The sequence below is a fragment of the Oscarella lobularis genome, chromosome 2 (genome assembly GCF_947507565.1).
Source record: "Oscarella lobularis chromosome 2, ooOscLobu1.1, whole genome shotgun sequence".
Taxonomy (NCBI): domain Eukaryota; kingdom Metazoa; phylum Porifera; class Homoscleromorpha; order Homosclerophorida; family Oscarellidae; genus Oscarella; species Oscarella lobularis.
Genome location: NC_089176.1, coordinates 3,384,329 through 3,410,715, shown reverse-complemented (window position 1 = coordinate 3,410,715; position 26,387 = coordinate 3,384,329). Strand labels below are relative to the sequence as shown.

The 26,387-nt window shown below is 48.4% G+C and overlaps 9 protein-coding genes across 12 annotated transcripts; 7 read left to right on the top strand and 2 right to left on the bottom strand.

The window, feature by feature from the left end:
- Positions 1 to 25: 25 nt before the first annotated feature.
- Positions 26 to 3,706, bottom strand: LOC136184150 (uncharacterized). The gene is made up of 12 exons (XM_065970996.1): positions 3,303 to 3,706; positions 2,814 to 2,967; positions 2,363 to 2,641; positions 2,057 to 2,311; positions 1,938 to 1,987; positions 1,770 to 1,832; positions 1,629 to 1,716; positions 1,369 to 1,526; positions 1,091 to 1,309; positions 767 to 1,036; positions 496 to 708; positions 26 to 440 (listed from the first exon to the last, which is right to left on the bottom strand). Exons 1-12 carry the CDS (start codon positions 3,339 to 3,341, stop codon positions 189 to 191), a joined length of 2,040 nt encoding a protein of 679 aa, XP_065827068.1. The 5' UTR covers positions 3,342 to 3,706; the 3' UTR covers positions 26 to 188.
- Positions 3,252 to 7,378, top strand: LOC136184149 (uncharacterized). Its single transcript, XM_065970995.1, has 16 exons — positions 3,252 to 3,754; positions 3,874 to 3,944; positions 4,014 to 4,164; positions 4,217 to 4,534; positions 4,663 to 4,871; positions 4,931 to 5,075; positions 5,134 to 5,171; positions 5,225 to 5,312; positions 5,368 to 5,405; positions 5,454 to 5,507; positions 5,561 to 5,776; positions 5,841 to 5,951; positions 6,005 to 6,133; positions 6,187 to 6,363; positions 6,479 to 7,039; positions 7,089 to 7,378. The coding sequence occupies exons 2-16, from the start codon at positions 3,903 to 3,905 to the stop codon at positions 7,251 to 7,253; spliced, it is 2,442 nt and encodes an 813-aa protein (XP_065827067.1). The 5' UTR covers positions 3,252 to 3,754; positions 3,874 to 3,902; the 3' UTR covers positions 7,254 to 7,378.
- On the top strand, positions 7,379 to 9,744 carry LOC136184152 (uncharacterized). 2 transcript variants are annotated; one of them, XM_065970999.1, is made up of 6 exons: positions 7,379 to 7,468; positions 7,525 to 7,672; positions 7,718 to 7,984; positions 8,047 to 8,183; positions 8,235 to 9,177; positions 9,237 to 9,744. In XM_065970999.1, exons 1-6 carry the CDS (start codon positions 7,421 to 7,423, stop codon positions 9,509 to 9,511), a joined length of 1,818 nt encoding a protein of 605 aa, XP_065827071.1. In that variant the 5' UTR covers positions 7,379 to 7,420; the 3' UTR covers positions 9,512 to 9,744. The 2 variants fall into 2 exon arrangements, with proteins under 2 accessions (XP_065827071.1, XP_065827070.1); XM_065970998.1 differs by having other exon boundaries at positions 8,235 to 9,183.
- Positions 9,745 to 9,876: 132 nt separating this feature from the next.
- LOC136183600 (uncharacterized) lies at positions 9,877 to 12,543 on the top strand. The gene is made up of 8 exons (XM_065970299.1): positions 9,877 to 9,938; positions 9,988 to 10,141; positions 10,195 to 10,458; positions 10,508 to 10,627; positions 10,689 to 10,753; positions 10,810 to 12,031; positions 12,090 to 12,402; positions 12,446 to 12,543. The coding sequence occupies exons 3-8, from the start codon at positions 10,386 to 10,388 to the stop codon at positions 12,465 to 12,467; spliced, it is 1,815 nt and encodes a 604-aa protein (XP_065826371.1). The 5' UTR covers positions 9,877 to 9,938; positions 9,988 to 10,141; positions 10,195 to 10,385; the 3' UTR covers positions 12,468 to 12,543.
- LOC136183602 (uncharacterized) lies at positions 12,493 to 14,977 on the top strand. Of its 2 annotated transcripts, XM_065970303.1 has the most exons (14): positions 12,493 to 12,610; positions 12,662 to 12,812; positions 12,872 to 13,171; positions 13,272 to 13,373; positions 13,425 to 13,480; positions 13,530 to 13,617; positions 13,685 to 13,719; positions 13,772 to 13,826; positions 13,880 to 13,905; positions 13,954 to 14,061; positions 14,118 to 14,243; positions 14,291 to 14,342; positions 14,401 to 14,612; positions 14,659 to 14,977. In XM_065970303.1, exons 1-14 carry the CDS (start codon positions 12,572 to 12,574, stop codon positions 14,905 to 14,907), a joined length of 1,599 nt encoding a protein of 532 aa, XP_065826375.1. In that variant the 5' UTR covers positions 12,493 to 12,571; the 3' UTR covers positions 14,908 to 14,977. The 2 variants fall into 2 exon arrangements, with proteins under 2 accessions (XP_065826375.1, XP_065826374.1); XM_065970302.1 differs by having other exon boundaries at positions 13,272 to 13,480.
- On the top strand, positions 14,978 to 19,072 carry LOC136183598 (protein nervous wreck-like). The gene is made up of 14 exons (XM_065970297.1): positions 14,978 to 15,073; positions 15,125 to 15,198; positions 15,307 to 15,429; positions 15,480 to 15,630; positions 15,684 to 15,950; positions 16,229 to 16,498; positions 16,561 to 16,592; positions 16,689 to 16,796; positions 16,861 to 17,169; positions 17,226 to 17,366; positions 17,421 to 17,511; positions 17,574 to 17,605; positions 17,656 to 18,696; positions 18,756 to 19,072. The coding sequence occupies exons 3-14, from the start codon at positions 15,391 to 15,393 to the stop codon at positions 18,927 to 18,929; spliced, it is 2,655 nt and encodes an 884-aa protein (XP_065826369.1). The 5' UTR covers positions 14,978 to 15,073; positions 15,125 to 15,198; positions 15,307 to 15,390; the 3' UTR covers positions 18,930 to 19,072.
- LOC136183604 (arylsulfatase-like) lies at positions 18,853 to 20,822 on the bottom strand. The gene is made up of 3 exons (XM_065970305.1): positions 20,521 to 20,822; positions 20,175 to 20,464; positions 18,853 to 20,112 (listed from the first exon to the last, which is right to left on the bottom strand). Exons 1-3 carry the CDS (start codon positions 20,694 to 20,696, stop codon positions 19,070 to 19,072), a joined length of 1,509 nt encoding a protein of 502 aa, XP_065826377.1. The 5' UTR covers positions 20,697 to 20,822; the 3' UTR covers positions 18,853 to 19,069.
- LOC136183597 (golgin subfamily A member 6-like protein 22) lies at positions 20,396 to 25,316 on the top strand. Of its 2 annotated transcripts, none has more exons than XM_065970296.1 (21): positions 20,396 to 20,488; positions 20,541 to 20,795; positions 20,842 to 21,043; positions 21,098 to 21,160; positions 21,228 to 21,293; positions 21,354 to 21,641; positions 21,696 to 21,749; positions 21,796 to 21,861; positions 21,916 to 22,005; positions 22,066 to 22,330; positions 22,407 to 22,507; positions 22,560 to 22,664; positions 22,712 to 23,376; positions 23,435 to 23,807; positions 23,860 to 24,051; positions 24,107 to 24,555; positions 24,603 to 24,673; positions 24,721 to 24,804; positions 24,853 to 24,974; positions 25,022 to 25,154; positions 25,203 to 25,316. In XM_065970296.1, the coding sequence occupies exons 3-21, from the start codon at positions 20,915 to 20,917 to the stop codon at positions 25,220 to 25,222; spliced, it is 3,336 nt and encodes a 1,111-aa protein (XP_065826368.1). In that variant the 5' UTR covers positions 20,396 to 20,488; positions 20,541 to 20,795; positions 20,842 to 20,914; the 3' UTR covers positions 25,223 to 25,316. The 2 variants fall into 2 exon arrangements, with proteins under 2 accessions (XP_065826368.1, XP_065826367.1); XM_065970295.1 differs by having other exon boundaries at positions 20,398 to 20,488; positions 22,383 to 22,507.
- LOC136183609 (monocyte to macrophage differentiation factor-like) lies at positions 25,288 to 26,377 on the top strand. Its single transcript, XM_065970311.1, has 6 exons — positions 25,288 to 25,443; positions 25,491 to 25,645; positions 25,699 to 25,776; positions 25,833 to 25,937; positions 26,033 to 26,111; positions 26,159 to 26,377. Exons 1-6 carry the CDS (start codon positions 25,345 to 25,347, stop codon positions 26,330 to 26,332), a joined length of 690 nt encoding a protein of 229 aa, XP_065826383.1. The 5' UTR covers positions 25,288 to 25,344; the 3' UTR covers positions 26,333 to 26,377.
- The last annotated feature ends 10 nt before the right edge of the window (positions 26,378 to 26,387 follow it).

Genomic DNA, 26,387 nt, shown 5'->3' with positions numbered 1-26,387 from the left:
TCCCCCTCTCCCCGCGCGTCATACATTCTAAATCTCTATAATTTTATTTACGAAACTAATAACAGTTACTATAATAGGTACGGTATAAAGAGAAGGAAACAACGCGAGAATCTCAACCGGTAAAAATAGACTAATCAAAGCAAGTCAAAAACGTACGGTTTCAGCCACAGCTACTTTAGCTTGACGCACTACTGATGATGGGGCGGAGGCTTGGGGCGCCTCCTTGCCGGCTGCGGGCTGCCGTGCCTTCCGCCGCGCGGCAGTTGAGCAGGTGGACGCTCGCTGCGAGACGCTTCAGGCGAGCTCATTGGCGAGCCGCCGCCCCACGCCGAGTGACCGGACGCACCGGTGCGCGGAAGACTCTTCCCCTTCAACTCGTCGACGAGAGAGCGAGAAGCCGGCGAATACGTTACCGCCGGCGTTATTCTCCTTCTAGTCATCTAAAACGATAAGAGACGTGAAAAAACTTTAGGCGCAGAGCCAAGAAAAACTTGCGGGATCGGATCTGGGAAGCGGGCGCACTTGAGGCGGCGCTGTCGTATCAGCAGGCGGCGGCAATGGCGGAGGCTGTTTCGCAGCCGACGATCGGCGGTCACCCGTCGTTTCTCGCTTCACGTCGCTGAAATTCAATCGACCGGCACGGCCGCGCAGACGACCGTACCAAATTCCCGAGTCGGGACTGTCCAGAATGCTTATCCTGTCCCCGGCCTACACAACAATACACTACATTTGCTCCCCCCTTATCGGAGAAATCCGCTGCTCTTACCCTGAACGGCAGTGCGTCCGGTTCATGCAAAGTGTGATCTATCACTGCGATGACCTTGAAGAGAACTCTCGTCAGATGAGCGGGCTGACTGTAGATCGACGGCAAACGTTGCAAGTGAAACTCGTCGTCGCCCGTCGCCTGATCCCATTGAGCCGACTGATTTCCAATCAACTGAACTTGACTGTCGTAAATGTAGCCGACTCGACCGTCCAGCTCGGCCGTGTACAGTCCACTATCAGGCATCGCTAATATTTTAACGACGTCGTGCACCTAGAGTATAGTCCCCCCGTTAGTTTACGGCTATCTATCGGTTTCTCGACTTGCATTGACGCGAAGAAAGCCGACGTCGCTCTGGTCGGGATCCGGCGACGTGGCGCGAGTGATGACGGCTCGCTGAATCTCGACGTCCTGTTGACGACTTTCGCGCCAGGCGATGTTGTCGTGATCGACGAAGGTCATGTAGAAGTAGCCCATCTGATCGTCGACGATGCCGTACCACTTGCCGTCGTCGGCCGAACTCAAAATGTAGATTGTATCGCCAGCCTAGAAAAAAAATAGAAACGTGTCCTTGGTCCATCCCCTATGTTTCTAAAATTGCTTGCCTTGAGAGACAGCATTCCTTCTTCGTCACTGCCACTGTAATCGTACGTGGCTTGCACTGTGCCGAGACAGGTTGCTTTTTGCCGTTCCACTGAGATGTCGGCGTAGCCTGACATACTCGTATTCGAAGTATTCGAAGTGTAGAAACCCGAATCATTGCCTAGAAGAGAAGAGAGTTCAGTGATCAGAGGGGAAGTTTTTTTTGGAAGAGGCCCAAAAAAGGAAAGTCTTAATATTCAAATCAAAATGCATCAGCTCTTACTGGCTCGCGTAACGTTGCTCGTAAAACTGCCAAATCGAAAGCGCCGCTTTGTCTCGTCGTCCGGATCGGTGTAGATATCTTCTTCGTCCTATAAATTTACGTTAGCGTGCCAGCGACGAGAGAGAATAAGCGCGGACAAACCGGCTCGTGCGGAGGAAGAGCGGGCGGATGCCTTTCGCTGAACGATCTGGGAAGCGGATGTCCCTAAAGTTCAAATCTTAAATAAACTACAATTCGAAATCCCTCCCCCATGTGAGATATGATATCACCCAAAGAAATAGAAGAAACGATAAGACGGGTAGTACTCACCCTTTGAGACGGACGAGGAGCAACCTGAGGCGGCTTCGCAGCAGACGGAACTAGAACAAAAAGTATCGCCCGAATTAAGATGGGAAAAAAAATCGCATCAAGGCACCCGGCATTCTCACCGACTTTCGGCGGCAACGGCGTTCGCGTTTCGAGCAATTGCAAGACGCTCGCGTAGTGCGCGTCGTCGTCGGCGCCGGCGAAATGCGCGCGACTGCGCGCGACGTCGACGGGACGCTGACCCTGCCACGTCTGACTGAGAGATTCGACGCCGGTAGGCGTGTCGGCGCCGAGCAAGTGTTCGGCGAACTGACTGAGACCCATTTCGGCGCAGAAGTGAAGCAAATTGAGGCCGTCGTCGATCGGATACGCTTCCTCTACGAGAGACAAAAAAATGATGATAGGTTGATTGACGGCGCTTTCGTTACTGAGTATAGAGATGAGATCGAGTTGCTGCGGCGGAAGTTCGTCGTAGAATTGAACGAAGGCGCGATCCATCGTTTCCCTGTCGTGCGGCTCCTGTCGAAGGCCGAGCGCGACGACGAGCGGCACGGCGAGCTGCGTGCGTCTTTCCGGAAGATAATTGGATATTTTCGTGAAACTGTCGACGAAGGTGAATTTGAAGGAGAACGACGTGCCGTCGTCATCTTCGAGTGACGATCCGACGTTCGTCACTGTCGCGTAGACCGTCTCCGGCACGCCGTGGTCTAATGATAAGAAACAATACAATGATGTTTGGTTTTCGGTAGGGGGAAGGCCAGGGTAATCCGTGGCTGAAAGCCGGTAAAAATGAATGAGTCATGTACCTAATAGTAGCCGCTCGAAATTCCCCTCCAAACGCGAGTCGTTTTCGGGGCCCCGCGAGCGTCTCTTCCTTACCTGGAACGACGAAGTGAAATGTCCGGAAGTCGACGCGATCCGCTTGAGCCCGACTCGTTGCTTTTGTACCGACGAATTCGATCTCGAATCCGTCCCACACGTTCGCCGGCAATTGTATGGTTTCGATAAACGTGACCGACGCGCACTCGCCGCCCTACAGAGCCAAAGCGTTGTTTGCGCAGCCGAGTGCAGAGGACAAAAGAAAAATAAAGGCTTCGCATCGCCGATCTCGGTCTCAGTTTCGAATTGACGCCCTTATTCTACCATCGAATAACGTTGACTAACTAAGCGAAACCCGCTCAGGGACAGCCGCGAAAAATAAACTACGGGAGTTATGTGGGCAAGGAAGTCGCCCCCAGAGCCCTATAATTATTATAGGGCTCTGGTCGCCCCTAGCACAGATACTAAAATTTTAGTATCCGCGCCCCTAGACAACACTGCGCCGAGACTCGTATAGACCTTCTGTACAGTAGTCCTTCGAAGCCTTACGTGCAAGTATCCTTTATCGGGAGTTAGTCGAACGTCCATGACGTTTTCCGTGTCGCGCTTGCGCGGATTCTTCTATCGAACGATCGACGATCGACTGCTTGTTTGTTGCGACAAGAAGACGGCGTGAGCGGTTGCGTGAGACGACCGTCCGGTGCAGTCTGTGGTGATGACGTCAGGAGCTGATACGGGTATCGAAAGTGTTCACAAGAGAGTGCGATGGCGCTCTCGAAAACGTAAACGCTGGCTAGCAATCGTACAACGCACGCAAAACTAGCCAGTCGAGCGTAGACTGCACTGCTGTACTCTTATTAGGTTCCGTTTCCTATCTATCCCGAAGAGCGCATGCGCCTTAGTCGTTCTTTAGCTCCACCGTTTTGTCGGCTCCCTTGCAAAGGCGACGAGACAAGCCCTGCAATCGGTATCCTCGCTGTGCTAGCTTTTCTGTTGAAAAGGTAATGAAGACAGATAACACCCTGCCCTTTATCCGGCTTCCGTCATTGTGGCGATGTCGCTGCGCGACCGCTCACCGCTCTTCGTCTCCAAACCGCTAGCCCGTCTCTCTAATCCGCAGGAAGTGTCGGTGTTCGTAAGAAGAGAAACATGGCCGAAGTTCACGTACACCCGGGCAAGCTTCCATGCGACGTAAGAAAAGAAAAATCGGCCTGGGAGATTCGTTCGGTGAGCGGCGCTTCCGATTCTTTCCGTACGTAGGAAGAGAGCACCTTCGTCGTCGTTTTGAAGCATCCGCTTCCCCAGCGAACGGCCGAGTACTCGCTCACGTTCAAGGGCGTCAAAACGGGCGGCGAGATACTCGGTCGCGCCGTCAAAGTCGATCAGAAAACGCTCATCTGCGAAGTAGGCGGTGAGTCCCCTCGCGCGTCCTCCCCTCCTCGCGCACCACGCCCTTCTCTTAGCCTACGGTCGAGCGGAAGAGGTCGAAGTTCGCGTGGTCGGTTTATCGCGATCGGTTCGCGTCGATCCATTTCGAGTCGTCTTTTGCACGCGATTTCAACTGATCTGCGGTCTTTTTCCGGACGAAATTCCACTTCAAGCGCCCCTTGCCGTCGCCTGTTGCCTTCACCAGGATCATTCGGCGGCCGCCGCGACAGCCGACGGCGACATCGACGGCGATTTGGACGAGAACGACATCGTCAATATGATCGACGAAGAGTTGGCCGATTGTTGCAGGCGCAACGTGCCGACCGATCTCAGTTTCAAGAAATTTTTCGGAAGTACGTTAGTCATATTTAATTAATTAAATGTGTCTAACGCGATTTGACAGTCACAGTCGGTTAATTAATGCCTTTATTTGTTTATACGATTACTGATTTAGATTAATTTGGGTCTAATGTGATTATAGGCGACATGGTCGAGACGATGGGTGGGAAGGCGAATTTGTTACATTTTGCTGCGGAGCGAGGCTACAAGCAGTTTGCTGCATATTTGCTTGCTGAAAGTGGCGGGGCTTACGATGCCATGTCCGTTCAAAACAAGCGCGGTCAGACGCCGGCGAATATAGCTGAGAGTCGAGGCGACGAGGATATAACGCAACTATTCATAGATTATGAGGTCAATTTCTTTGCAATAATAGTATCTGTTAATAAGAAATACTTTTTTGTGTGGATCAGGGAGTTGCCGCCGACAACGCCGTGCCGTTGACGGAATACGCCGACTTTCAGAAGTTGATGAGCGAGTACAATTACGTGAAAATGGAGCAGAGCGACGCGGCAGGGAAGGAGAAAATACTGAAGAAAAAGAAAAAAAGCAAGAAAAGTGTGGCTCACATAATGTGTGTGATTGCTCCAATGGATATAATATTCTCTCCTCACAGACCTACTTGGAAAGGTTCTCAAGTGGAAGTCCGAAAACGTACGCACCTTTGCCCTATGCGTAATTGTCAAAATGATAATTTTAAAATTCAGAAAGGGAAATCGTCTGCTGAACCCGAGCAGAAGAAGAAGAAATCCCTCTTCTCCGGATTCGACATAAAAAAGATATCAAGGAGCATTGGTATACGCTATCCCCACCTAGCCAGCTTGTAATGCTATTGATGTACGTATTATAGGGGCTCGATTAGAGACGCTAAGGAAACACTCAGAGAAGGTATCAAGCAGCTATTTTTGATATGCTAACAATTACGTTTTCTCGTAGAATTCAGGCCTGAAACTTTCAAAATCGAGCAGTACGGACTGTATGCCGTCAATTGTAAGGCCCGCCTCTCAATACGCTATCTTTTGACGTGTGGCCTTTCTCCAAAGGATAAGCGGAGACGAGAGCCGCTACCTGCTCTACCGACAGCGGAGCTGTCCGAAGAGGAGGAAGAATACGACGGCAATGCTACGTACGAGGACGTGGAGGAAATGGACATGCCTATGCGTCCCAAGTCGCATTACATGAAAAAAATAATTGCAAAGGGCGTCATCAAGCAGGATTACAAACCGTTGCCGGGCGACACGAGTTCCTTTCCTCTCAAGGTACGTTTTCGAAAAACAAAAAAAGCGCAGAAAAGAGAAATCACTGAGGGGATAATATTCGTAGAAGGGGCAAGAAGTGAATATTATCGAGGACACAAATTCTATGTGGGTGGTGGGCGAATGCAACGGAAAAGAAGGACGAATAATGAAGAGTGTTCTTAATTTTTTCGATCCGGTAAGAAAAAGACGAGAATTAAGAGCAGACGAGAGACCTTTTTCCCCCTGCAGGATTACGAGGTGGACGTCGGTGGAGCTATGTATGACGAGTCCGATGATGACGGGTCCGATGATGACGAAGAGGATCCTCCTTTTCAGCCGGAACCGTGTGACACCGGTTTTAGTAGCGGAGAAAAGAAGGCTAGCAAACCGATTTACTTAAATTAATGAAAATAGCTGACGTGTTCTCGTAGTATGTGGCGACACACGACTGGTCTCCGCAGCATGACGACGATTTGAAAATTTTTGAAGGAGAGATTTTGGAAGTTGTTGAAATGTCGAATTCCGGTTGGTGGAAAGCGAAAAACTCGAAAGGTCGGACGGGAACCGTACCGTCAACGTTTCTCAAGGAGGAGGAGAGCAGCCCATCTGTAAGATACCTGTCACACGCGCGAGGGCAAACCTGTCTGAGCCTCCTAATGATCACTTTCCCTGTTGCAATTACTGGCCTCTTTCCTATGATATGATTCGTTCTTCTATTCATAGGCAGTTCCTCGTGGAAGCAGGTCATCTGGCGGCTCGACTACCGACGAGAGCGTGCCAAACCCCTCGAAATTTGTCAAACCGAATCTCAGTTCTTCTGAGGTTTCTCGGCCTTCCTCTTTGCCGCGGTTTCCAAAGCCGACGACTGGACCTCCGGTGTCGTCAAAGAAGCCTGTGATTGTGCCACCGCCAACCAAACCAAAAGCTAACACTTTCCAGCCGGCTGTATCTCCTTCGTCCAAACCGTTTTCGTCACTGCCTCGTCAGCCGTCGAAGGACAACTCCGAGCTATTGAAAGTTCTAAGCAAGAAAAAGCAAGAGGTCGAGTCCTCTTCGAGTTCTTCAAAACCGAAGTCATTGTCGACGTCGTCAACGTCGTCGTCGTCGGAACCTCCTTTCGTTCCTCCTTCTCCCAAAGGTAAAAAAGCATTCTCTCCGCCTGCTACGAACAAAGCAAAACCGCCGCCGCCGGCGAAAAAACCAAACAAGAAGGAACCTCCCAAATCATTGGTGCCAATGAAACCATCCGTAGCCGTAAAGCCGAAAAAGAAGAATCTTAACGAGGTATGTTATGATTAGTTGGGTTTTCCTTTTATGAAACTGTTCTTTGAAGTATCAATGCTTATGGGACTACGAACCAGAGTCCTTAGACGATTTGCGTCTTCGTCAGGGTGATATTGTCGTTGTGACGGAACGGTCCAATGAGGACTGGTGGATTGGCGAGTGTAGGGGCGATAAGGGGGTTTTTCCTGCGTCATTTGTAGAAAAGTTAAATTGAGGTTTTTTTTGAAGCATACTGAATTTGAGCAGTTGAGTGAACCGCTCTGACATAACTTGTAGTTTTAAGCCCGGTAGCTTAACTAATTAACTTGACTTGGAAATACATGCATATTTTTTAGTATACCAGGATATGCGTACACGCCTTAATTCAGTTTCGGTCTCGGTATGGAGGAACAAAGAGTGTGCCTGTCTCCTCTAGAAGGCGCTTTATACGTGAGCTTTTAGATCTTCAAGTTCTCAATAGGGACTCGACGCGGCTTTAAACGTAGGGTGGAGAGGTTGCGTCAGTCACGTTTCTTAGGATCGCATCGCAGCTTCCACGAGGGGAATACGAAATTTCTTTCGTGGGAAGAAAACGACACAGTCGAACTAAAGCAGAAAGAGTTGACTTTCGCACTTTTCGCTTTGTTACTCCAAGTGAGTACATCGTGTCATTCCGTACTATAAGCAGTTTGTTTCTAGATCATGGAGTACCAGAAAGTACGAAAGCGCGCGTCCTCTGCGACAACTCTTCTAACAAACTACTTCACTTCGAATTCTTATTCGTCGACCGTTTTGCGAAAGCGTGCGACTATCTGCCTGGCGAACGCACGCCTCTGGCCTTGCCCATCGTCATTGCTCTTGGCTTGAGAAAGGAAGTACTCGACAAAACGCGAATGGATGAACTGTTTGTCAAATACTGCCGCGGAAGCGTGAAGAAAGGTCACCGTAACGTCGCGACTATTCTCCGTAGGCAGAACACCGCATTAATTAATTAGTTAACAACGGTAGAACTGACACCGCGTGTTTAGGAAATGTATATCCGTTCGCTGGAAGAACACTTGCTGATTTCGCGGCCGATATGGGGCTAAACGACTTTATAGCCCGTCTTTGCAGACTTCCTTTGCAAAACACTTCGGGGGGCGTTCCCCGCCGAGTCCCCAAAAAGGTGCGTGATGTATAGAACGTCGGGGAATCCTCTATGCCGGTTATTTACTAGATACCGGATTCAATCGTTGCCACAATCGATGGGCATTCCCTTCAATTTCAAAACCGACTAACGCTGTCAACGTCTATTGGTGCAGAGGGCGCCATCATATCTAGTCCCGAAATGCACTCCTTTACTGAAATCCCACCTGGTGCTGTGAGAGGCAGCGGGAGGGCTTCGATGGGTTATTACAAACTAGAAAAGTCATGCAGCAGAAGTCTCGTTGCCATCGCTGATCGAGTCTTTCTGGACACAGTTCACCTGTCTCTTACAGGAGTCGCGCTTGACAAGCCGGCCAGTCTCTTTATTCGACATCATATGGCCTTACCGAGCAATGAATACAGTGAAGTACGAGTTTACTGCTGCAGTGATGCGGCCGCTGGGCGGCCTTGGAGTCGAATTGCTACTCTGCACAGAGTAGGCAGTTGCGTAGTGAAAAATGACATGCAGATTAAGCTGGAAAAAGACTTCGTTGTCATCAAAACATCACACTTTTGCGAATTCTGCATTTCTGTTCAGGGGTGCGTTCAGTTCGTTGCCCAATTGTTTACTCCTATCAGTCCACCGTCCGACTGCTTTCAAGTTACAGTAGTCTTGACGTGCTGTTGCGAACAGACTGTGAAATGGGCAGAGCAAAACAAGGACGAGGGTTTTCTTAAAAATGAAGAAATCACTCTTTGCGTTAGCACGAAAAGCAAGAAGGACGTGACGGTATTCTCGTGCGATGATTCTAGCTTAGGTTGGAGTTGTTCAAATGATACCGACGTGGTTTTTACAAACCAAGACATGAAAGAGCTTTTACGAAAACACAGAGCTCTTTCGCAGCGTCGCAGCATGTTTTTTTCAAAAAACCATGGCACAGACGGTGATATCAGCACACTTCGACTGCAGTTAAGTTTTAGAAAAGGTGACGAAGAAATTGGTGAAATAACAGTTGGAACTAGGACAGCTTCAGGTAAAGGTGATTGATTACATACATTTATATTTGCGCATTAATTATATTGATTGTCTAAGGTAAACCCTTCAAGTTTCCAAGAGGAGTGACGCTTACTGACGTTTTTTCAACTGTTTGTCGCCATGGTTCGCACAAATTTCTTGCAATTGGTCGCTGTCTCTTTCACTGCCAGACAAGTCAAGTATTAGACATAGCGTCTCTCGTGTCAGGATACCACAGATCTGAGCAACTTCGCGTGATTTTGGAAGAATGGGAAAAAAGTTTGGAGTCGGAGCAACAGCGGAAGAGTTACTACGCGTTTGCCACCATCCCGATGTTGCAATTGGTGGCATAGTAGAACAAGAATTTCTGAACACAATATGATCAACTCGGACCTCGCTGTTACCTGATTATATTATTACCCTTCTTGTTTGGTGTCAATAATATGTCATTTTTCCCGCGTCGTATGTAGAGAAGGTACATTGAATTTTTTGATAGCGTATACGGTAGTGGAGCAGTTGAGTGAACTGCTCTGACATAACTTGTAATTTTACGACCGGTAACTTACAATAATTTTAGCGTGTGTCATACGCCTTGGTCTACAAGAAACGTGACGTCTTCTATGTACAAGATTCTGACGCCTTCCTTTACGCATAGATATATCATACATGTCTACTATGCTTTACAGGCGGTGTCACCGCATGCGCACAAGTACTCAAATGTATCCAGTTTCGAGGATAGTTTCGAGGGTCCGACTTTCTCCTGCGGAAGGATACTTGCACGTTAGTGCAGTGCTGTACAGCGAACAGCCTACTAAGGATCTTCTTACAGGGCGGAGAACGTGCGTCGGTCACGTTCCTCGATGTTGTTGTCCAAGCTCCGGACGTGAACGCGTCGTACGAAATTCTTTTTGTTGGAAGAAGGAAAAACAGTCGGGCTGATGCCGAGAGAGTCGACTTTCGTACTTTCCATTTTGTCATTCCAGGTAGAGTGGCAACGCCCATACGAAGTACTGTACCTACGTTAATTTGCCGGTAGATCACGGCGTTCCAGAATCAACGCGCGCAACAGTCGTTGCCAACGACGCTGTTCTTCACAATTCCTTCGATTTTCGCTTCGTCGACTGTTTCGCGAAAATATCCGGCTTTCTGCCAGAAAATCGCACGCCGTTGGCCGTGCCGCTCATTATCGCTCTTGGCTTGCGAAAGGAAGCTCACGATAAGACCTCCATGGATCATTCGTTCATTCAATTCCACGAGGAGCGTCCTCGTCTTACTCGCCTCGACGTGATCGCCGTTCTCCGTATAAATGCACGATTTCCGTTTTTTAGAGATTCACTGCGGAATTTTAGGTGAAGTGTATCCGTTTGACGTGCGTTTAAAACTTGATCATTTCTGCACGGAAATGGATCTTCACCAGTTTTCAAAATTCCTATTGCGGAATCTATTGAATTCGGTCAAATCTGGAGGAGGTAAGGGATGGGTGATGTTATCACGTTGATCTGCCACGCATTTGCTTGCATTTGGATTCAGAAAACGAAGACGCAATTTTGTCAAGGGACAAGCAAGTGGCTCCAGAGTTCTCCAAAACACTTGAAGTAAAACCGTGAAGTTAATCGTTTTAGAGAAATCTGACTTTATCGACTGTTTGCAGATAGTGGACAAATTTGAACTACTCAAACGAAGTCGTCAGGACTGGCTGAGAGGGCTGCCAATGACACCTGAGACTACTATCACTGATGTAACATTTAGGAACAGAAAATTAAGCCTTCCTGCATCGAGTAGCATTACGTCACTGGTAGAGAAGAAGAAAGCGTGGAGGAAGAGTGACAGCTGCGCACATCTTTACGTCAATGCTGTTGAGTGGCTTCCAATGCTTCCAAGCACTACCACGGAAGATATGACTCTGCGCACTAGATTTAGTTGTTTACATTTTGAAAAGTGGCTTACAGTTTCGACTTCAATTGGTGAAAATGGGGGAACGGTATCGAGCCCGGAAACCGACTGTTTCGTCGAAGTTCCTTCGCACGCCTTCTCTGCTCACACATCTGTCAACTGTGCACTGGAACTACATTGTTTAAGGTCTTCAGAAAAGGCCAACAAGCATCACATTTTTCTTGACGTCGTTCACGTTTCCTTCAATTCGCATCTTCTAAAACCGGCCGACGTTTTCATTCGACATCATCTTCATTTAGCGGAGAACAAATCGAGTGAAATCTGCGTGTATTATTGCAATAACGCTGCAGCTGGTCTTCCCTGGACGTTGATAGCATCACTCAAACATCTAAATGAAACGGTTGTGAAAGAAAACGGGATGAAAATTCACCTTCGTAAAGATTTCGTTCAAATAACTGCAACTTGGTTCTGCGAATTTTGCCTTTCCGTTCAAGGCCGAGTTGAAGTAGTCGCTCAGGTGTTCATCATGCGCATGCCGGACTGCCTGCAACTCGAAGTCTTTTTGACGTGTAATTGCGACCAGGCTGTAAAGAGGGCCGAATCGGAGATGACAGCGGAGCGATTTACTAAGAAAAAAGTCGTGCCTCTGTTCGTTGACACGGAGAAGAGAAGTGATCTGGCTATGAGAGTCTCCAGTCTCCGATGCGGACGTGCTGGCGGCTGGACAACAAGACGAGAAGAAGAAGACAGGGTTGTTATTCCGTTTCAGGTCATTGAGAAACTTCTACGAAATAGGGCCTATCCTGAACGACGCAGTTTTTATTGCGACAGGAATATCGAAAGGGGTTGTGACGTGACGTCGCTTCAGGTACAGCTGTGCTTTGAAGGAGGCGGCATGTTATCCGGTAGGAAGGAGTGGATAACGGCATGGGAGCTCCCCGCTCCGCCTATTCCGCCAAAGGCGAACTCATCATCGCCAGGTAGCCATGCAATCATATCATATCATTAGTGGACTTACTCGTCTGGGTTTTTTTTCAGGAGTACCGCTGCCTGAAGGAGTGCGACTTCGAGATGCATTCTCCATTATTTCTCGCTTAGGTGCGGAAAAGTACCTGGCGCTCGGGCGTTGCCTCCTCGACTGCCGCACTAGCGAAATACTCGACATCGTTTCTCGACTTCCCGATCATTCTTCTTTATCCGATCGTCTTTACATCATTTTAGAAGAATGGGAGAAAAGAATGGGAGAGTATGCCACTGTCGAGGAGCTGCTCGACCACTGTCGACATCCGGATATCAACATTGCGGGGATAGTCGAGCGAGACATAAGACGAATCTACCTCCCTCCAAGCCAGTAAAGATCGAACCAGTAATGTGCAGATATTGACTGCTTGTAGGTGCTCCTGCCTCCTGTGGTAGAAGACGCTACGTAGGCGAACGGATGTTTGGAAACTGAAAGCACGGCAATTGCGCATGTCCCCACTCCAGCGTTTCAGAAACGTCGTTCCGTACGCTTTCGCAATATGGACGCACAAGTCTTTCCGGACAAACTTCCTTGTGACGTAAGCCCAAACATATGTGACGGATCGCAATAGACTGTGGCTCGTCTCCAGGAAGGCGGCTCGTTTGTCGTTCTTCTCCAAAACGAACTCCCAGAAGAGGCAACCGATTTCTGTCTCATTTTCGAAGGACTACAAACGAATCGCCGCCGCCACGGAAAGGCCATCAAATTCGATCGAAGAACGTTAATCGGAACCGTCGGCCGTAAGCCGCACAAACACGCCTGCAAACAAAGCAGTTCCTGTATTCTGTGAATAAACTAGGATACGGGCGCGCGGAAGAGGCGCGTGTGCACGTCGTCGGCGTGTCCGTTGCCGTCAAAGTCGATCCCTTCTCGATGAACTTTCTCAATCGTTACCAGCTCATTTGCGATCTTCTTCCGAGCGACGTTCCTCTCCAGGTGCCCGTCGTACTGGCGAAGGCGTTCGTCGGATCGGGGAGCGCAATCAGTGACGCCGAGATCGACTCCGAAGTGACGACGATCGACGAGGAATTGGCCGACTTCTGCGAGCGAGACCATCCGCCTATTCCGGCCGATTTGACATTTCGAAGATTCTTTGGAAGTGAGCAGGAAAAATTAAGGCTTTGATTAATTGATTAATTAATACAATTTAATTAATTAATTGTAGTAAGTTTGATGCTTTTTTAATTTTATTTGTATAGGCCAGCTGGATGAGAATTTGGGCAGTGCTGGCACTCTCCTGCATTTGGCTGTTGAACTAAGGCTGAAGCAATTTGCTGCTCAGCTTCTGGCAAACAGTAGTGGTGCCTACAGTGCGTTGCAGACAAAAAGCAAAAGCCAAATGACTCCCATAGAACTGGCGACGGCTCGAGGGGACAGCAACTTTGTGCAGTTGTTCGCTGACTACAAGGCGTGTTATGTACATTGGCCAATGGGCTGGTTTGATTATTTCTGTTTAGGATTTGGCTGTGGAACAGCACGTTCCTCTTTCTGATTATGCAGAAATTGGCAAGGTAATGTCTTCGTCGTCTCAACAATCGAAGTCGAGTACGTGTCTCTTTATTACTTTGCCTGCTCTCGTGTGATTGTGTCGCTTTTGCGTATGCACCGATAGATGCACTTGCAAGTGTTCTTTTGGAAAAGAAAAAGGTAAAAAGAATTAGAATCTTGCTCATAGGTTAATGATCACCTTTTTCTACAGACAAAAATGAAAAGGACTAGAAAATTGTTTAGACGCCTTGACTTACGAAAATTAGGTGAGACCTGTGATAAGGCCATCTGCTGTCATCTGAGTTTCCACACGGTATAGGCTCTAAACTTAAGAAGCGAATCAAAGTACATGACAATAGTCAGCTGCATTTAGAAATTAACATATTACTTCAGGGTACGAGTTCCTCAAAGGGTATGTACATGAGGCGCATTATTGGACGAGCAATCGTGAAGTCGGACTTCATTCCATCAGCACAGCAGGAGAAGTTTTTAAAACTGAAAGTACGCTTAATTAATGGACATTGAAAGTGTGCACAGCGTATATCTGATTTATTTAGAAAGGAACGGAGATTTTTATTGTAGAAAATTTCGACGGCCCGTGGCTAAAGGCCGTTGAAAATAGGAAAGAAGGTCGCGTAATGAAATCTCATATTGAGATACTGAAGACGGAGGAGAAATCTTCGGTAGAGAAAGGGAATAGCTCATTCGCTTACTAAACACTTTTTTGTAGTACATAGAAGATGATTACAATGATTGGAGTAACTGGGTGAAGGTAGAATGTGGTAAGTTTTTTTTTCACGTACAAAGCTTTCATTGCTTCTAAGTACATATGGATTTTAGAGAATCCTTATTCCAGTCTCTGCTACAGAGTACAGTACCACTGGAAGCCTCGGTCAGACGCCGATCTCGAAGTGAATGCTGGCGACTACGTTACCATACTCGATCAGCACGAATCTGGATGGTGGAATGTTAGAGACGATGCCGGGAACGAGGGAACGGTTCCGTCAAATTATCTTGAACAGACAGAATCTCCGTTGTTTTCACATGCAGATGTAAGTCACCGGGAGAAAAACGTCATGTTGAGACTTTTTCTCGCAGGGCTTAGGCAAGCGAGTAACAGCAGCTCGTGGACATCAGCGGCAGGAGAAACTGCAGAGTCCCAAATCGGAGAAAAAGGCAATGATGCCCGAGAAAAGAAGGTCTCCTCCTCCACTGCCACGGCATCAAGATTATCAAGAATCAGCTATTTTTTCATCATCGTCAATACGTGGACTCAGCAGACCTGATTGGAATTCCGTACAAAAGGAATTGCGCAAACGTTCGTCGAGAGATGGATCTCTTTCCTGAACACGACGGTAAACTATTTTTTTAATTTTCCCCATCTAGTTAACGATTGAATAAATGAATCACGTGCCTAGTTTGAATTAAATACACCAACCCCCGGAAGAACTACTCTTACTGAGGAGAGATCTTACTGCCAGTTGGTTGCGATTCTCACATTCGTCTTTCTACAGTAAGTAAATGGTCTTTGTGATGGCATCTTGCAGCAGAACTCTCCTCTCAGCGCACGTTTTGCCTAACGAGTGACAACTCGCGAAGAAACCTTACGTCAAACAAAGGAAGGCGCGATAGAGAGACGTAAGAGATGCCACGTGGCCTAAGAGCGCGACAATGGGGGGGGGAAACTCAGGCCCAAAAACGGGGCGGGTCCCCTTTTGCTTTTCGTCGTTCTAACGTACAGCGCAGAAAGGAAAACACCTAAAAAACGGGAATTGCATCGCGCAGAGTGGATCTCGAAGACTGCGATCGATTTTCGAGTTCGATTTCCCCATGGTAAAGACGATCTTCCCGGAGAGGCTTCCGTGCGACGTAAGAAACGACAAGTGCGCGACTCCGACGCGTAAATTCGCCGCTTCTAGACGACGAAACCGTTCGTCGTGACCCTCGACGAACCGCTTCCGGCGGGCGCCGACGATTTCACGCTCGTCTTCAAGGGAAAACGCACGAAAAAGCGCAGCCAGGGCACCGCAAGTCGACTAGACACGCGAACGCTTCTCGCGAAGACTGGACGTAGGAGAAAAAGCGACTACAGTATTTTCTCTCGCTCTATATATATTATCTAGTTCACGACGAAGCCGAAGAGGTCACGGTCACGACCACGGCCGTCGGCAAGTCGTTTCGCGTCGATCCGTTCAAATTGTGCTTCGCGCACGCCTATCGAATGATATGCGAGCTTCTTCCTGATTCGGCGACCGTTCACGTCGCCGCCGCGATCGCTCAGTGCTTGCCGGACGACTTCATCGGTTCGCGCGTGCTCGACGAAGAGCTCGAGGATCTGTGCGATCGGCTCGCCGTACCGTCTGATCTGACGATGATGAACTATTTTGGAGGTAGAGAACGTAACGCCGGAAACCTGCGGTTACAGTGTGACTGAAGGCAGAGATAAAATAGGAAAGCCCGGTTCCCGGCGTTATGAGTGTAAAGGGAGAAAGGTGGCTTTATGAATGCGCTCCCCCTCCCCCCCCCCCCTCCCCCCCCCCCCCCTCGCGTTCCCAGCCGAAATCCGCGCGCGACGTTTCGACAGGCAGTTAGTTTCCTTGTCTCTAGAATCGAGCCCACCTTGCGGTCTTCTCCTTTCCCTGGCATTATTATCGATTTGCTCCTCTAGCATCTTGCCGATGGACGTTACTCCACTTTGCGGCGAAGCGAAATCTGCCGAAATTCGCCGCTCAACTACTCGTTCGAAGTAGCGGTGCAACGGCGGCGTTGCAGGCGACCGACGACGCTGGGACGACGCCATTTGGCATTGCTTTGGAACTTTGGAAAGGCGAAGAAATCTGCGTGGTGTTCGAGGACTACGAAGCTGCCGAAGGACTGGGCGTCAACGAGAACGCTAGCAATGGAAAGGAAATTCCTAGATCGTTATCGAAGAAAAGAAGTCAGCGTCTATTTTAGAAAGTAGGACGCGAGTTGTTTTGAAATGGAATTTTTCTTCTTTAGGCGCGCTTGACATAGCTGCTGAGAAACAACAGGTAGTGTTTACGTTTAATTTTAATTAGGAATGAGTTTGAAATTGTTTTTGTGCGTGTCAATATTGATTATTTGTATGTGTCTGTGATTTTTTTTAGAAGAAAGGTGCTAAAGGAAAAACTTTTTTGAAGCGATTGACAGGATTGGGGTTGGCCAAAAAAAGTTCTAGTAGTGATAAAAAGAGACTTTCCGAGGCCGAAACGCCAGTAAGTTTCTATATATATATATATATATGTATACAAAGAAACGGTGTCCTATCGTACTTTGCAGGATAAAGAAAAATCAATTTCTTCATTCAAAGGCGAACTTGAGACAAAATGTCAGCCGTACGGATCGATGGGCGGCGCGAGAGACCGACCACTGCCTCTTCCGCCGTCCGCGGATCCCAAATCGAAGCCGCCGCCGCCTTCCCAACCAAGACCGCCGGCGTCTCCGCCAGAAGAAGACGACGACGACGAAGAATTCGACGAACCGATTCAGTCGCGTCCAGAAAATAAAAAGAAGCCGATTGGTAAGGCTTACGCCAACGCCAACTTCAGCCCTTCGGTCACAGACCCGTCAGACGCAATTTCCTTTAAGGTGCAGACAACAGAGATAAAAGGAAACGATTTTTATTCTTTTTTTTTGCGTTTTAGTCGGGTGACGTTTTTAATGTTGTCGCGGAGATGAGCGGAGAGTGGCTGCTTGCCGTCGATTTGGGCGGCGCGTTGGGTCGCATACCCCAGAATTTCGTCACGTTTAAAAGACTCGAAGACATCTGCAGCGACGAGGACGAGGTAAGAGCGCTCCTATCGCGTTGTTGTAGACGTCGCAGGCAATCTTGAATTCAGGGCGGCGGAATTTACGAGGTAGTCGATCAACTTCAGAAAGACGGCGACGCTGACTCCGACAGCGGCATTCCGGACTACTATAATGCAACCGGTAAGAAAACGTGTCGAGAAATAGCGATAGACTAAAGAAGAACAACGCCTTCGTCTCTACAGAACTTGCTAATGACGTTTTGGATGGAGACGCGGTACGACGTTTATTGACGTCTCTCTCTTCTCGCACATTGTTTTCTCCTAGTACGTAGCGATATACGATTTCGTGGCGCAAAACGAAGAACAACTGACGATCTACGTCGGCGATCGGCTACGCGTGCTGGAGACGAGCGATTCGGGCTGGTGGGGCGCGCAGCTGATCGGCAACAACAAGCGCGGTCTCGTTCCGAATAACTACATTGAAAAGGAGAAGCCATCGGCGGAAACGTCGTCGAAGCTCAGCGGCGGTAGCTCGTCGGTTCCGGGATCGTCGCATTCGAGCGGAAACAGTCTCGCGCCGCCTATGGCGTCGCGTGCGAGCGGCAGCGCTACTCTTCCGCGACGTCCGCCTAAGGGATCGACGTCGACGATAACGAAGTCCGAGTCTATTGACTCGGGGAAATCGAGCGGCGGAATAGCCAAGATGTTGAGCGGTTTTGAACAGGCGGCGTCTGCCGCTGCCGCCTCGTCTAGCCTGCCTTCGTCAGTGCCGCGTAGCTCAGGTACGCTTCCGAGTCTTCGTCGCGAGAAGGAGGAAGAAAAGTCGCCCGTTCCTAATCCCATTTACGGCCGAGGACCTGGAGTCAAAGCGAAGAGCAAGACGCTCGATTCGAGATCGGGAACGGCGCCGCCGGAAGTAACCGGCGGCGGCGGTGGCGGCGGCCCGTCAGGATTCAGTGCAATCAAAGCGAAACTCGAAGGCAAATCACCTTCTTCCGCTCCGACGACTCCGTTGATGAAGCGAAAAGCGCCGGCCCCGAAGGAGCCATCCGTAACCACGGCGTCGGCGTCGTCGGCGGCGGCGACGTCACCACCGCCGATCTCAATCGGTGCATTCAAGGCGAAATTGGAAGCGTCCGCGACGTCCGCAGCGCCGTTTTCTGACCCGGTGAAGAGAAAGGCCTTCGGCGGCGGCGGCGATGCGGGGAAAGCGGGCAACAGATCCGAAGCGAAACCGGGTTCCATAGCGGACAGCCCCATCTATAAAAAACGACAGAAGGAAGCGGATGGTAACGCTGGCGCTTCAGCGGCACCGCCGCCGCCATCGACAAAACCTTCCAAGCAACCGCCAAAGCAACCACCAAAGGCAAAAATTCGGCTTATTAGACTAGGAGAGTACGAGCGGGTCAAATTTGTTGTCTCTAGGTTCGATGGAAAGTTTTGTACGACTATAACGACACCGATTCGGATTTTGCTGTGAAGGGAGGCGACATCATCACCGACGTCGACAACGAGCATTCGACGGACGAGTGGATCCTGGCGAGAGTCGGATCGCAACAAGGTTTCATACCGAGAAACTACGTTAAAAAAATACAGTAGAGAGAATTCCTTTTCACCACACACGACGAAGACGTCATCCCGCTGGTCGAGTAGCTCTTTCTCTTCGTTTACGTTTCTATCTTTTTCTTTTGTTTTTCTTGTTTTTTTTTGTATAGAGGGAAAAAACGAATGCTCGTCTCTTACTCGCAAGCGCAGTGAGGCGGATTGCAGCACGGCTGAAGATGAGCGTCGTTCACGCCGAGCAGCGGCGGTCGCGGCTTCAACGCCGCCTTGTGCGCGGTCACGGCGGCAGCGATCTTGGCGAGAACGTCTCCGTACTCGGCGGCGTTCAACGCGTACGTCTCGCTTGGATCCGCTTCGACGTTGAATAGAAGCGGCGGATTGTGTTCGGTGACCGTCGGCCCGTAGCAAGCCCACCCCTGAAAGAATTCCCCGTGCGGCGATCCGTTCGTGCAGTGCACGGTCGTGTAGTTGGCGAGCGGGAGCATCTGCGTGTAGTAGTGCGCCTTGTAGGGCCCGTGTCTCACGGCCATGAGCCGACTCGAGCAGTAGTGAAAGAGAAAGTCGTGCGGCGTTTTCGCGTCGACGTCGAACAGAATCGGCGATATGTCGCGACCGTCGATCGTCACGTTCGTCGGTAAGTCGACGCCGGCGATTTTCGCCGCCGTAACGAATATATCCATGGTGCTCGCGATCTGCGACGTGACGCGACCGGGTTGAATCTTTCCCGGCCACCAGGCGATCGCCGGCATGCGAATGCCGCCTTCGTACGTCATGCTCTTACCTCCCTGCAGAAGCGAAGCCGATCCTCCTTCGAGGCACAATTCGATGTGGGGCCCGTTGTCGGATGTGAAAAAGACGAGCGTATTATTGGCCAGATCCAACGATTTGAGCGTGCTTATTACTTCGCCGGCGGCCCAAGCCATTTCGGCGAAATTGTCGCCGTAGACGCCGCGCGCCGATTCTCCGGTAAAGCCGGGCGACGAGAACATGCTGACGTGACAGTGAGCAAAGGCGAAATAGAGAAAGAACGGGTCGGTGCGATGATCGTGAATGAAGCCGACGGCATCGCGCACGAGAGACGGCGTCAATTCGGTGTGATTGATCGGCTGCTGGAAGATCGTCGTATTGTGATAAGCGAAGCAAACCTTATTGTCGGGTCGTTTCTCATGGACACCCGTGTCGTCACAGCCCCACACATTGGAGAAAGGCAGGCTTGTACCTGAGTAGAAGATCAGTTCAGTCACCTAATTAATTGATAGGTAGTTTCGTTAGATAACTCACCGACGTAGTCGAATCCGTGGTGAGCGGGCAGATGAGCTCCGTCGGTTGCCGTATTTGCGTTGATTCCCAAGTGCCACTTGCCAACGTGACCCGTTGCATAGCCCTTCGTCTTGAGCAGTTCCGCGATCGTGATTTCATCCTGAGGCAAGCCGTTTTTGGACGTTGGTCCAAGAACTCGATTTTCTTTTTCTCCTCCAGGAATCATTCCCGATCGTACGGGCAGACGGCCGGTGAGTAGGGCCGCTCGACTGGGAGTGCAAAGAGACTCGCCGCTGTACCACTGAGTAAACCTGCGCCAAGGACAGTTATGAGAGGTCAGATTTGACGTAGAAATGTTTTTCCTTGCCTGAGACCTTCGCTCGCCAGGTCGTCAAGAGCGTTCCACTCTTGAGTCGGATGACCATATGAAGCCATGTCTCCATATCCAAAGTCGTCTGCAAAGAGCACGACAATATTAGGAGGCTGCTCCGCCAGCGACGCAGCAACAGTAAAGACTAGAAGCGCCGTCAAAAGGACGTCCATGAGTAGTAGACTCTTTGTTTGAGATGGTCACTTCTCACGTGATGGATACTCCTCCCCTAATCTCGTCTTTGCGAAAGAGCGTGTAAATGCCGAGTGCACGTAAGTTTTTAGTTTCGTGTCACAAGGTGTATGGTTTGGTTTACAGTTCACGTGGAAAAACCCGCGCTGAAAGTAGGCAGCTAAAGCGCGCAGGCTGATCGAAAGGCGTGTCGAACAATATGGCTTCAGGAAGAAGCGTTTGCAGCAACTTTACGCCGAACCTGTTCAAGAAGGACAAATGCCAAAACTGTTTTCACAGCAAAAAGGAACATCTCGAGAGAAGTTCGAGCGAATCGAAATCACTGGCAGTTAGCAAAATAAGTTGAAACCTTGATTGCACACACAGAACTGTTCTCCTCTAGACTCTCAAGGAAGGCTTTCTAACAAAAGCACCGGATCTCAGCACAAAGAGTGCATTCTCAAAGGTAAACGTCACAAACGAGATTCGTTTTATCTTAATTAATTACCGTGACTTAATTCCTCCAACGCAAGAAATGGAAGAAAAGATGGTTTGTTCTAAAAAGCGACGGAGAAATGAACTATTACGAAGACGAGAAGGTAAAACCGTGCAAAGAAATAAGACGGCGAAATTTTAGTTTCGTCCCTTTCCGCAAAAAGTCGAAGAAATCGCTTGGTACGATTCGGCTCTCCGATTGCACCGAGGTGACCGACGCCGAGGCAGACGTGCGTCGATTCAATTGCCTCGCGCTGCACACGACGGGGAGAGTGTACTACGTCGAAGCCGAAACGAAGGAGGAGATCGACGCGTGGTTCAAAGCGTTTGCTCCTTTTCTGTCGACGACGTCGCAGGTGAAAATGGAAGCGAGAAAGAGCTTCTCTCGCGAGGAATCGAGGAGCGGTTCTTTTGGAACAGACAGAGAGAGAGCGATGACCATAAGAGCAAAGGTGCGTGAAACGGCACCCGGTGCCGATTGCACGTAGCTAACACTGCACTTTTAGGTTGATGTAAAAGTAATGAAAGGTTGGCTGAAGAAGCAGGGAGGATCTAATAAGGTTGGGATTGCCCAATGCAGTAATACTAAACTTGTATCATTTTTAGAGTTTTAAAGACCGCTGGTTTGTAATGGATGAAGGAGGCAAATTGTCTTATTTTAAAGACGACAAGGTGGATGCGGTTAATTAAACGTATTGATCTCATGCTACTGTATGATTTTTGCAGACGGCAACTCCTCAAGGAATAATAGATCTACTTCGGTGCACCGGAGCTCGAGAAATCGATTCGAAAAAAGGATATGAATTCGAAATAATGGTAGAACGTACACAAGCACCGTTCTCAATAAATAAATTATGCTTTTTTCCCCTCCTATAGACCGCTGATCGAGTCTTTGTTTGCTGCTCAGACACTTTGTCTGCGAGGCAGAACTGGATAGAGGCAATCAATGGGTGCGTCAGCGCTTTGAAACGGGCTGAAGAAAGTGCTGAGAATACTCAAAAGAGCTTTGAGAGTGCTGTCGAAGACTTGGACGAGAAGACTACTTCAGACAAGCGTGTTTTACCCGACGTCGAAGTTTCTCCTGCTGCAACGTCTGAAGAGAATCAGAAGGTGGAAGCGGAGCAACCATCTTTTCAAGAAGGTAACAATAAAAAGGATACAAATACATTATTTGTAATTTATTAACGAGCAAGACGAATTTGTTGGAAAAATGGCAGAGGTAGACGATCTAGCATCCGGAGATGAGTTGGACAATAAAACCGTTGAATTGGAGTCTACGTCTCGTGACGACCAGTTTGAAGCTCTTTTGGAAGCCGAGGTACCTTTGTCTCTATGTTTTATAGACGCCACGCGAACGTTCTGTTTTCAAGGTCTCTGCTCTCACAAAGCAATTGAAGATTGCAAAAGAAGATCTTAAGGCCAAGCAAGAAAAAGAAGCAATGCGTGAAAAAGAAAACAAAGATCTCAAAAATAAGGTAAAAATGTTTCATGTCCATGTCATGGTACAACTGCGATTTGATAGCTTCTTACTGCTGAAGCCGAGCAGGATGAACTTAAACGTAAACTAGTGGAATTATCGAAGGAAAGAGATGCCGTCGTTGTTTCATCGCAAGAGGCGACGGATCAATTGCTGTCTAGTCAAACGTCGGAGTGGGTAGCCAAAGAGAAACGCCTGGAGGAGGATCTCCGGTCGGCGAATTCAAAGTGCGAAGAGCTGGAAAAGCTCGTCGGCGAAAGAGAGGAAGAGATGGGTAGAGAAAGAGAGGCTGTGCAAAGCAAAATTCAAGAAACGACGTTTATGTACGAAACGAAAATGGAAGAATTGAAGCAGCTGCACGAAAACGAAGTGGACGAGTTGCGTAAGGAGACCGAGAGTCACAAAACTAAAGAAACGTCAGCTGATGAAAGAGTTGTTGCAATGAAAAAAGAGCACGACGAAACCCTGATGGAGACGGTAAAGACGTTTGAAGCCAAACAGGAGGAACTTGTAGCCCATCACGAGCGCGATATAAGTTTGATGAAAGCGGAGTGGGAAAAGAAACTTGAAGAGGAGCGAGACACGTGGAAGAAAGAAATTGAAAATTTGAAAGAAGAAAACGCTATTTCTGTGAAAAAATTGGAGTCGACCTTGGCGTCGGCCAAAGCCAGCGCAGCTGAAGAGTCTGACAGTGTTGTTAAAAATCTAAGGTTCATAGGATTAGAAGAAACGCGCGATAATTTCTATACGTTTCTTCTGTTTTTGTAGAGACCGATTGGAGGAAATTGAAAAGGAATGTGACACGCTGAGAGAGACATGCAAGACGGAGCGCGAGAAAAAGTGCTCCGCGGAGTCGGCTCTGACTGAGCTAGAGAAAACAAAAGCAGACGTTTCTGCTCAACTTGAAATCGTAGAAAAGGCAAAGACCGTGTTAGAAGCGGAGATCGAATCGATGAAGAAAGAGAGAGAAATTCAAAGGGAGGAGTTAGATGCGGCCTTGGAAAAATCAGTCGTCCAGAGCGAAAAGAGAAGCGAAGAACTGAAGAGAGCTGAGGAGGAATTAAAAAAACTAAAAACCGATTCAACGTCTTTAGAATTGGAAATCGAACGTCTCAAGCAGGCACTAGAAGAAAAGAGTCAAGTTAGTGTATCCCTCCTGTACGTAGTTGCAATAGGGCCTTCTGCTGTTTTAGCTCTGTCAAACTCTGGAAGATAAGGCGTCCAAGGTCGAATTAGATTATATTTCTTTGAAGGAATCATATCAGCGCTTGGAAGAGAGCAGGAACGTAGACGATGAACTAAAACGTCAGCTGAGTGAAGTTCAAAAGCGTTTGTCCGATCAAGAAAAGGATGCAGAAGAACTGCGAGTCAAAAATTTAAAATGGGTTAGGAAACTTTGGGAGCAGGGTTAGGTAGGTATTCATATCTATTTTTGCGCAGGAAAAGACTGTTTCTGCAAAAGACAGTGAAATAGCTCAGCTTGAAGCTCAATTGAAAGAGTCATCAACTGCATCAGGCAGAGAAATTGAATCGCTAAATGAAGCGTACGAGGAATCTGTGGTGAAGCGGAATGAATTGGAGGACAAAGTAGCGCTGCTACTAAGGAAAATGAAAGAGTTGGACGACGAGAAAGATCAGGAAATCAAGGCAATTAAAATTCGTTTGGAAAAGGAAGCGTCGTCGTCGTCAGAAAGTGTGTCTAAGACTGTTTCTGAATTCCAACGAGACAAGGCAAACTTGGAAGCAAAATTAGCTGCACTTGAAACCGAACGTGATCGCGAGAGGAAGACGTATCAGTTCAAATTGAAAGAATTGACTGGTGCATCGGAAGAGTCTAGCCAAAGGGAAGTGAAGCTGGAAAAGAATTTAAAAGAGACTCAAATTCACAGGTTTTATAGTCATACGAATGATAGCCAGTTAGCAAGTTTCTTTGCAGAGATTCACTTCTCCTTCAACTTCGCGAGTTAGAAGAAGCAGTGGCCAAGGCTAAGAAAACGCCTGACAAAGGTGAGAAAGATAGGTTGTTAAGGCATCGTGTCTAAGTGTTCTTGCAGAATTAGAGACGTCCGCACGTAGCACGGATTCAATCAACACGCCAGTCTCCGTCAGTCCCATAGTACGAGCCAACACCGTAACAGGTATTTTAGTTGAAAACGTTCGCAACCTGCCTAATCAAATTGTTGAAGCTACCGTCTCAAATATGCGACGTAGGTCTACTGCTTCCGCGAGTCTTGGTGAAGTGAAGGGCCTTGATAATGCAAAAAGAACATCTTTTCATGAAGGTCTGCTTAGGCAATCTACCGTTCATGTAAGCGTGGGGAACCTCTAGCAACTGGCATTTAATCTCAATTAAAGGAGGATCACGTTGGTGGTCTGCAACCACCACCCAAGCCACCTAAGCCGGATATGAGAACAAGGGTCGCGTCAATGAAGAGAACTAGCAGCAAGTCGAACGTCGGAGCAAAGTCGACTTTGATGAAACTCTTTGGTGGGTATTTCAGCATTTAAAATCTTGTCCTTTCTAATAAATCTTTAGGACTTTCAACAACAAACTAGTGTCTACAACAAAAGTGCAGCCTGTTTGTTTTTTATTTTTCCCGCCACGCACATCTGGTTAGCGCGCGTTTATCTGGAAGCGAACGTCAAGGCAGTGCTTCGTTCATTCGAATGGTTTCGAAATGACGTTGCTCGATCACTGCATGAATCCGCGACCGCGGAGTGCCGATCCCTACATGCCGACGTTTCTCGAACATCTGGCAAACAGCTTCACCCACGGCGTACAAAGTCTCTCGTCTCTCTCCTCTCTCATCTAATTTACTCTTAGGTTCCCATTCTTCCCGTCGCGTTTGGAACGTCGCTGCTCGTCGAAAAGGGCGCCGATCTGACGCAGAAAGTCTGCGCTCTCGTCTTCGGCGCGTCGCTCGTTCTTCTTCTCGTCTCCTCGACCGTCTATCACGTCTACTGCATTTTCGCGTGGAAGTACGCCCTCGAATAGGACACAATACTATTGTAAGGCTTTTTGATATCGTCAGAACTGGATGGTGGCACTGGCTCAAGATTGGAGATCGAACGAGTATTTACGTCTACATAGCGTCGTCCTACACTCCATGGTATAGGGAAACGTCTGTTGACCAATTTAGTTGACCTTTGATTTTTTATTATTTAGGCTGGCCTTGGTTAATTTCCCTGATGCTCTTGGGATGAGAATGATGTTTCTGATGTGGCTGATGGCTTTGCTTGGCTCTCTCTACAGTCTCTTTTTCATAGAACAGTAAGACACTTCTCGAGACTTTGTTTCTAAACGCACTCTCTTCTCTCTTTCTTTCTCCTCTCTGTCCTCTCTCTCTCTCTGTCTCTCTCTCTAAGGAACAAAGCTCTTGAAACGCTTCTTTATTTAATAGTGGGATTTTTGCCAGCTTATATTCTTCTCATGAAACACGATGAGGCAGGAAATTTCATGACGATATCTATCATCACGTGTTTTTTTGTTAGGTACTATCTGGTTTTAACGAGCTGGCTCTCGGTGGTCTCGCTTATGCGGGCGGCGTTGTCGTTTTTAAGTGCGATGGCCGAATTCCATTTGCTCACGCTCTCTGGCATATATGCACTCTCGTCGGATCGGGTTTTCATTACTACGCTATTTATACGTATTTGATGAGTTCGTAAGATATTCGCGAATGGTCGAATAATGAATTGAGTGTTGATTTTTTACACGAGAGTA

Excerpts from the sequence above, each read along its gene's own strand:
- LOC136184150 (XM_065970996.1), bottom strand. The coding sequence starts at position 3,341 with ATGGACGTTCGACTAACTCCCGATAAAGGATACTTGCAC. Across the intron at positions 1,310-1,368 it reads AAGGAATGCTGTCTCTCAAG|GCTGGCGATACAATCTACAT; the intron begins GCAAGCAATTTT and ends TTTTTTTTCTAG. Across the intron at positions 441-495 it reads CGCTTCCCAGATCCGATCCC|ATGACTAGAAGGAGAATAAC; the intron begins GCAAGTTTTTCT and ends TTATCGTTTTAG.
- LOC136184149 (XM_065970995.1), top strand. The coding sequence starts at position 3,903 with ATGGCCGAAGTTCACGTACACCCGGGCAAGCTTCCATGCGAC. Across the intron at positions 6,134-6,186 it reads TTAGTAGCGGAGAAAAGAAG|TATGTGGCGACACACGACTG; the intron begins GCTAGCAAACCG and ends GTGTTCTCGTAG. Across the intron at positions 6,364-6,478 it reads AGGAGGAGAGCAGCCCATCT|GCAGTTCCTCGTGGAAGCAG; the intron begins GTAAGATACCTG and ends TTCTATTCATAG.
- LOC136184152 (XM_065970998.1), top strand. The coding sequence starts at position 7,421 with ATGGAGGAACAAAGAGTGTGCCTGTCTCCTCTAGAAGGCGCTTTATAC. Across the intron at positions 7,469-7,524 it reads CTCTAGAAGGCGCTTTATAC|GGTGGAGAGGTTGCGTCAGT; the intron begins GTGAGCTTTTAG and ends CTTTAAACGTAG. Across the intron at positions 8,184-8,234 it reads CCCGCCGAGTCCCCAAAAAG|ATACCGGATTCAATCGTTGC; the intron begins GTGCGTGATGTA and ends GTTATTTACTAG.
- LOC136183600 (XM_065970299.1), top strand. The coding sequence starts at position 10,386 with ATGGATCATTCGTTCATTCAATTCCACGAGGAGCGTCCTCGTCTTACT. Across the intron at positions 10,459-10,507 it reads CGACGTGATCGCCGTTCTCC|GTGAAGTGTATCCGTTTGAC; the intron begins GTATAAATGCAC and ends GCGGAATTTTAG. Across the intron at positions 12,403-12,445 it reads ATCTACCTCCCTCCAAGCCA|GTGCTCCTGCCTCCTGTGGT; the intron begins GTAAAGATCGAA and ends GACTGCTTGTAG.
- LOC136183602 (XM_065970302.1), top strand. The coding sequence starts at position 12,572 with ATGGACGCACAAGTCTTTCCGGACAAACTTCCTTGTGAC. Across the intron at positions 13,827-13,879 it reads CCTTGACTTACGAAAATTAG|GCTCTAAACTTAAGAAGCGA; the intron begins GTGAGACCTGTG and ends CACACGGTATAG. Across the intron at positions 14,062-14,117 it reads AGAAGTTTTTAAAACTGAAA|AAAGGAACGGAGATTTTTAT; the intron begins GTACGCTTAATT and ends TGATTTATTTAG.
- LOC136183598 (XM_065970297.1), top strand. The coding sequence starts at position 15,391 with ATGGTAAAGACGATCTTCCCGGAGAGGCTTCCGTGCGAC. Across the intron at positions 15,631-15,683 it reads GCTTCTCGCGAAGACTGGAC|TTCACGACGAAGCCGAAGAG; the intron begins GTAGGAGAAAAA and ends TATATTATCTAG. Across the intron at positions 18,697-18,755 it reads CGCCAAAGCAACCACCAAAG|GTTCGATGGAAAGTTTTGTA; the intron begins GCAAAAATTCGG and ends TGTTGTCTCTAG.
- LOC136183604 (XM_065970305.1), bottom strand. The coding sequence starts at position 20,696 with ATGGACGTCCTTTTGACGGCGCTTCTAGTCTTTACTGTTGCTGCGTCG. Across the intron at positions 20,465-20,520 it reads CTGGCGAGCGAAGGTCTCAG|GTTTACTCAGTGGTACAGCG; the intron begins GCAAGGAAAAAC and ends TCCTTGGCGCAG. Across the intron at positions 20,113-20,174 it reads CCACGGATTCGACTACGTCG|GTACAAGCCTGCCTTTCTCC; the intron begins GTGAGTTATCTA and ends TCTTCTACTCAG.
- LOC136183597 (XM_065970295.1), top strand. The coding sequence starts at position 20,915 with ATGGCTTCAGGAAGAAGCGTTTGCAGCAACTTTACGCCGAACCTGTTC. Across the intron at positions 21,044-21,097 it reads GCGAATCGAAATCACTGGCA|ACTCTCAAGGAAGGCTTTCT; the intron begins GTTAGCAAAATA and ends GTTCTCCTCTAG. Across the intron at positions 21,294-21,353 it reads ACTATTACGAAGACGAGAAG|TCGAAGAAATCGCTTGGTAC; the intron begins GTAAAACCGTGC and ends TTCCGCAAAAAG.
- LOC136183609 (XM_065970311.1), top strand. The coding sequence starts at position 25,345 with ATGACGTTGCTCGATCACTGCATGAATCCGCGACCGCGGAGTGCCGAT. Across the intron at positions 25,444-25,490 it reads CAAACAGCTTCACCCACGGC|GTTCCCATTCTTCCCGTCGC; the intron begins GTACAAAGTCTC and ends ATTTACTCTTAG. Across the intron at positions 25,646-25,698 it reads TACTGCATTTTCGCGTGGAA|AACTGGATGGTGGCACTGGC; the intron begins GTACGCCCTCGA and ends TGATATCGTCAG.